Source organism: Zosterops lateralis (genome assembly GCF_965231275.1).
Source record: "Zosterops lateralis genome assembly, chromosome: W".
Classification (NCBI taxonomy): Eukaryota; Metazoa; Chordata; class Aves; order Passeriformes; family Zosteropidae; genus Zosterops; species Zosterops lateralis.
Genome location: NC_139801.1, coordinates 18771873 through 18777872, shown reverse-complemented (window position 1 = coordinate 18777872; position 6000 = coordinate 18771873). Strand labels below are relative to the sequence as shown.

At 51.2% G+C, this 6000-nt stretch overlaps 1 protein-coding gene across 1 annotated transcript in view; it reads left to right on the top strand.

Annotated features, from left to right (window-relative positions):
* The first annotated feature begins 517 nt into the window (after positions 1-517).
* The window catches only part of LOC310922089 (rab proteins geranylgeranyltransferase component A 1-like), a 102610-nt gene continuing 97127 nt past the window's right edge, over positions 518-6000 (top strand). Inside the window, 1 exon segment of the mRNA XM_083882409.1 lies at positions 518-571. Coding sequence (XP_083738535.1) covers positions 523-571 — 49 coding nt within the window. The 5' untranslated portion in view covers positions 518-522.

Genomic DNA, 6000 nt, shown 5'->3' with positions numbered 1-6000 from the left:
TTATACAGATGTTACCCATAACACAGGGAAGAATTTAATAATTTCTTCCTCAAATCGACCCATAACTCATACAAAAACACGTGTGCTTGCATTGAAGCAATTTGCATTTGGCTCAGTGGGTGGAATGCCACCATGTAACTGTAGTTAAGGAGCTTATTGATGGATGTAGGTGCTTGTATATGTATACATGTTCCCTCATACATTCCTGCATGGCAAATCAGGGCTCATTTTGTGGATGGGCAGGACAGCAGAGGGGTGAGGGATGGTGAAGCGAGGGACTGGCGGGTGGCCTGGGGCAGGACCCGCGACACCACCGGGCCCTCCCCGAACACTCCACTCCCTCAGGCGGGGCAGAGGGGTGAGCGGGGGGTGAGGGATCGTGAGACCCAGGAGCTGGTACGTTGCCAGCAGACGGACCCGCGACACTGCCAGGCTCTCCTTGGGCGACTCCGCGCCTTCGGAACCCCCGCAGCCGCTCCCGCCCTTTCCGCCGGCGGTGCGCGCGTGATGGCGCCTCCCAAGATGGCGGACAACCTGCCCGCAGAGTTCGATGTGGTGGTGGTGGGCACCGGTACGGGGCGGGACGGGCACAGGGGGCAGCGCCGGCCCTGGCAGGGGCCGAAGCTCGAAGGGGCGGTGGGGGGACGCGGGTCCCCGGCTGAGGGGCGGAAGCGGCCTCTGGGGAGGGCGGGCAGAGTGTGTGAGTGGCTGCTGAGGTTCCTGCGGGGACGTCTCCCTGACACTGGCGGAGACATTCCCCTCAGCATTCCGGGCACTCGCAGCCCGCTGTAGGGCTGCTGCTCACACTTAATTGGCCGGATTTGCTTAGAAATGGAGTTGTCATGGAGGGCCATGTGGGGCTGGCTCTGAGAGGGATTTGCCAGGACCCCCGGCCCTGTGTCCGGCCGCAAACCTTCTGCCCTCACACCTGAGATCGGGGGCTCCTTTGGGGCCTTGGAAAACCTTGTCTGACTGACTCTGCCTCCCTTGCCAGCCCTTATTCACGAAATACCATCCTGTTGGTCAGGTTTGCTCTTGTGCAAGGAAAATAGCTCTGAAGAGCTGAACTTCTATCTCGTTGCAGTATATGTGCTATAAACTGATAATATATTTTTTATTGTACCCTGCAATACAAGTAGTTTTAAATCTTCAAAGTCATTTTTCTAACCTCTATGCCTGCTTTATAAATAACGCAAAACTTTTTGAGTCTTTCTCATTAAAACACATTTCTCTGTCTATGAATGACTGCATATACCAGGCCCCTAATTCTAATATTTCTGTAATTTCTGTATCCTGTACAAGTTCATCCTGTTCAGGTGAATAATGATGGAGACCTGGAGTGTCTCACTGTAACTTAACACAATGTAACTACAAGAGAAATTTTTAAATACTCCTTCAGAACTAAGAATCTTGGTGCTTGTGTATCAAAATAATTTTGAAGTATTGGAATAGATTTCTGTTTGTAGAACCCAGTGACAGTGATCTGGTTCAGATTGGTCTTGTTAAGTCTCCCACCTTAAATTCAGCATTGAGCTCTAGTCTTAAAATGCATCACTGTTTATACGTCCCAAATTTACAGTCAGATTTTGTTTGCCTTTGTAAAGAGCTCAGGATGTTGTTTAGAGCACAAATGGGAAGGCACTTCTAAATGTTACTGTTTTCCATGTGAAATTAGTAACTCTGTTGTTGGAGTGTTACCCCAGCCTTTAGAGGGGCAACACGTTGTGACGTGGGAGTGGACTTTCACAGAGGACAGCAGGCAGCAGCTTGGTGAATCATGGAAAGCTCTTTATTATCTGACTCCAAAGGCTTATATACATTTTGTACAGAGGGCCAAGATTGGCCCAAGGAGGTTACAACCTCCTGACTCCATTGGTCAATATGACCATCAGTCAAGTTCTCTCTCAGAGAACAAGAATGCAAAACATAGAGATAATTTCTAAGAATATAATATTGTTTACATGAAGCAGCGTGAGAAGGTGCTGCAAAGACTCAAACACTTGAAACCAAGAAATGCAGGGACGACATCTCACCCTTTTTACCTTAAAAAAAGAAAAAAGGAAAAAAGAAAATTAACTACAGTTCAATTTCTGTTCCCATGGGAGGACCAGTGGTTCCTCCTCTGTTGACCTTCATTTGGTCACGGTTTCTTTCTTTTCACATTGCAGGGTTAGTGAAATTCTGTGGCACCTGTAAGATGCTCCATGGCATGCAAAGCCTTTGCCAATTGAATTTGCGGGGTTTCACCCTGCGTTCCCCGTTTTTGTTTTTGAAGAACCAGGCCTCTGTGGCACAACAAAAGGTTCTTCAGCAAATGGAACAAACAACATTGCTGACTCCCTTTAAATTGAACAACCCATCTGTGTGCCATGTCGACCACAGAAGTTAAATCCGTGACTAAATGAAAAAGTTTCTGGGAAAACTGTGGAAATGCCATGACAGCAGCCCCAAACAACCAAATGGGCTGCCCATCCTCAGGGGCTTCCAAAACTTGCCCTCAAAATCATCCTTCCAGGGAACACTGGCCTATCTCATCCTCCCAAATCGTCTGTAAAGACAGTGGGCCCTTGCACTAAATTTCTGAATATTTTTGGGCCGCAAAAAGAAATCCAAAGGATTCTTGCCACTCGCAACAGCTCATGGCTCCAGAGCATTTGGCAGAAAAACACTGCTTGCAAAGCTCCAATCAAATTCCTCCCATAATACTGAGAGTATGAATTTTACAAAAATCTGCACCCATCAAATTCACAAGCATTGTTGCCTGCATTATCAATCGAGCAATGAGCTCATACAAAAATGATTGATTGCCATTTTTGCGGCTGAAATCGAGCAATAACTAGCTCAAACAAAAAAAATTGATTGTTTGTTTATTTTTTCAAACAATATTTTGCCGCCTTGTGGCAGATGGGGCAAAAATGACCCATTCCAGAACGTGCAAGGAATTGGACATTCATCAGCCAGTGATACCTGCAGGATACAAATGAATCACAGAAAACAATCATTCAGATTCAGAATCGAGGATTGGCTTTTTGGAGGTGTTATAAAAACCTCCAATCCCCAGAGTTCTGTTTCGATGCAGAACACAGGAACATCCCAGGACTGGTTGAAATTTCCAGATGATCCTGGTCCATCAGCTCCCAAACAAGTCACGAAGGGCGATGAATGGATCTTGAAAGACAGTCCATTCCAGCTGCTAAACAGCAAAGGAAAAAATCGCAATGTCCGTTCCAAATTGTTCCAGGACAGTCTCTGATCAGAGCAACAGTCCAGTGAAATCCAGGCAGCTCAGTGACTTCAGAGCAACTGCCTTCTCACCACCGACTCTTTGTCCTGTGAACAGAAACTCAAACACAAATTAAACAATTTTGGTCCCTTCAGGGACACTAACAGGGAGAGGTGGGTGTGGGACTGGACTTTCCCCACAAACCTCCATCGGCTGTGGGGACTGGGAAGACTCTTCTGTCCGAGCACGCTTCCTCTTTGCACCCCACTGCCCTTTTGACAGAGGTTGGCCTTTCACATGGCTTGCCTGGCAAACATCTGCCATGTGATTTGGCCGTCCACACCTTCCACAAAGAAACAAGGGAGTGATTCCTCTTTTTTGCACTCTCTTTCTTTGTTTCTTGTTGGCCTGAGCATTAGTCTTGCTGGCCTGAGCATTAGATGAGGCATCATGCACCTCTGATTCCTGTCTTGTGTGCTTCACAGGGACAGGGGTGAGAGCTTGTCTCACTGCACCTGCAGAACTGGGGAATCCATCCCTGCCCTGCAGGGGGCGCTGTGCTGACCCACGGCCGCCCACAGCATCAGCCTCGGCTGGGACATCACCCGAGACTGGGGGAGATCCGGCATCCCGGGACCCTCTGCAACGGGGGAACAGCCGCTTGTGGCCGCGCTGTTCCTTTAAAATTGACAGATTGGCCGCAGCTGCCTCCACAGGCGCGGGGGGAGTGCCCCGATCGGCAGGGAGGAGCGTGTCCCTCGGCGCCGCTTTCGGACCGGCAGCTGCTGCCCGCCCCGCGCGGCGCGGGGCTGGCACGGGAGGAGATGGCAGCGCTGCAGGAGGCGTGTCCCGCCTGCCAAGCGCTGCCCCCACAGGCGCGGGGGGAGTGCCCTGATCGGCATGGGGAGGAGCGGGGGGGCTGGGAGGCTGTCCCGGCCCTGCATTCACAGCCGCGGCTGTGGCTACGATGCCGGACGGCTTCACTGCCGCTCGGCGCGGGGCTGGCCCGCCCTTTCTCAAGGGCGGCACCAGCCGCTGCGGGGGGGTTTTCTCCCGCCCCAGGGCCGTGCGGGGTGGCCCTGGGCTGGTCCCTTCACTCCTTGGGACCGCCCCGTCCCACAGGGGCTGGGCAGGCTGCATTGCCCGCCCCGGGCCGGCCCCACCGCTTTTCGGGGCTGTCCCGCCCCTCACGGAATACCTTTTTGACATTCCACAGTGCGGACAGTCTGCAAAAACCACCCCGCCCCCCGATCCAAGAGTGCTCTCTGCGCTTCCAAGGCCAGGAAGGCACCGGGGGGAAGGGAAGTGGGGGGGGCGATTTTTCGCCTCTGTCGCCGCTTTTTCAGCTGCGGCTCGGGACTGGGAGGGGGGGCCGATCCCGAGGGGCTTTCAGAAGCCCCGAGTTTTTCCACACTCCATCGCCGATGAGGCGTGGGTATGAAAGGGGTCTGCTCTGCAGAAGACCCCGTGCCCACCTCAGCAGCTGTGCTGAGTGCAGGCAGGCTTCTCGCCATGCTGCTGCGAGGAAGGGGAGTCGGCTGTCCCGCCCGTCTCCGCGGAGCTGGAACAGGAGAAATGACTCCATTGTCTTCCCTGGAACTCAGCCTGATGGGGCTGGAGCTGTCCTCAGAGCTGGAAGGCTGCACTTTAGGCAGCACTTTCTCCAGCCTGCTCCAGGTGGCTATCAGTTTCAAAAGTTTCACACTGCAACTTGCAAAGAAAACCTGGAGCAGATAGTCGCCCAAAGACTTCCACTCTGCTGTAGAAAAAACTTCTTCAAGGCTGCAAAAAACCCCATGAGTTCTAGCATAATAGAACAATTTCTGGAGAGCATCTCCAGGAAAGGAGACTTCTTGTCTCCTCAGGACCTCAAGGCAAAGGTCCACCATGAGGGTTTCCTCATCTGAGGAGGGTTTAGAGATCATTATCTCTTACCACGATACCTCAGGCAGAGCAGCTCAGTCTCTCACTGGGCACAGAGGTCCACCGACGTGCAGTTCTCTCGCAGTCGGAGGTCACCGGTGTGACCTGTTCTCCCACGTCAGGAGTCCGTTCAGACACGGACAGTGTCCAGATGTGCCGTTCAGACACAAAGGGTCAGCAGATGCGACCCAGCTGCAGTCCAGACACGGAGGGGTCACCACTGCGACAGGAGACCCTCTTCCCACACGTCCGGGGTCACCACTGCGACCCAGCTGCAGTCCAGACACGGAGGGGTCACCAGATGTTACCCCAGCCTTTAGAGGGGCAACACGTTGTGACGTGGGAGTGGACTTTCACAGAGGACAGCAGGCAGCAGCTTGGTGAATCATGGAAAGCTCTTTATTATCTGACTCCAAAGGCTTATATACATTTTGTACAGAGGGCCAAGATTGGCCCAAGGAGGTTACAACCTCCTGACTCCATTGGTCAATATGACCATCAGTCAAGTTCTCTCTCAGAGAACAAGAATGCAAAACATAGAGATAATTTCTAAGAATATAATATTGTTTACATGAAGCAGCGTGAGAAGGTGCTGCAAAGACTCAAACACTTGAAACCAAGAAATGCAGGGACGACATTGGAGTTCAGTGATCTGTCAAATTATGTCCATGGGATTTAAGATTTCTAGAAATTTGGAATAGAATGAATGAGTTTCTTAAAGAAATTGCTGATTTCAGTGTTCAGCAGAAAAAATCAATCCCCATACAGTGTATGTATAATTGTTTAAAAGATTTCTGATTTATATCTGGAGTTTTTGAGTAATTATAAAAACATACTGCCCCCATTGTTTTGAC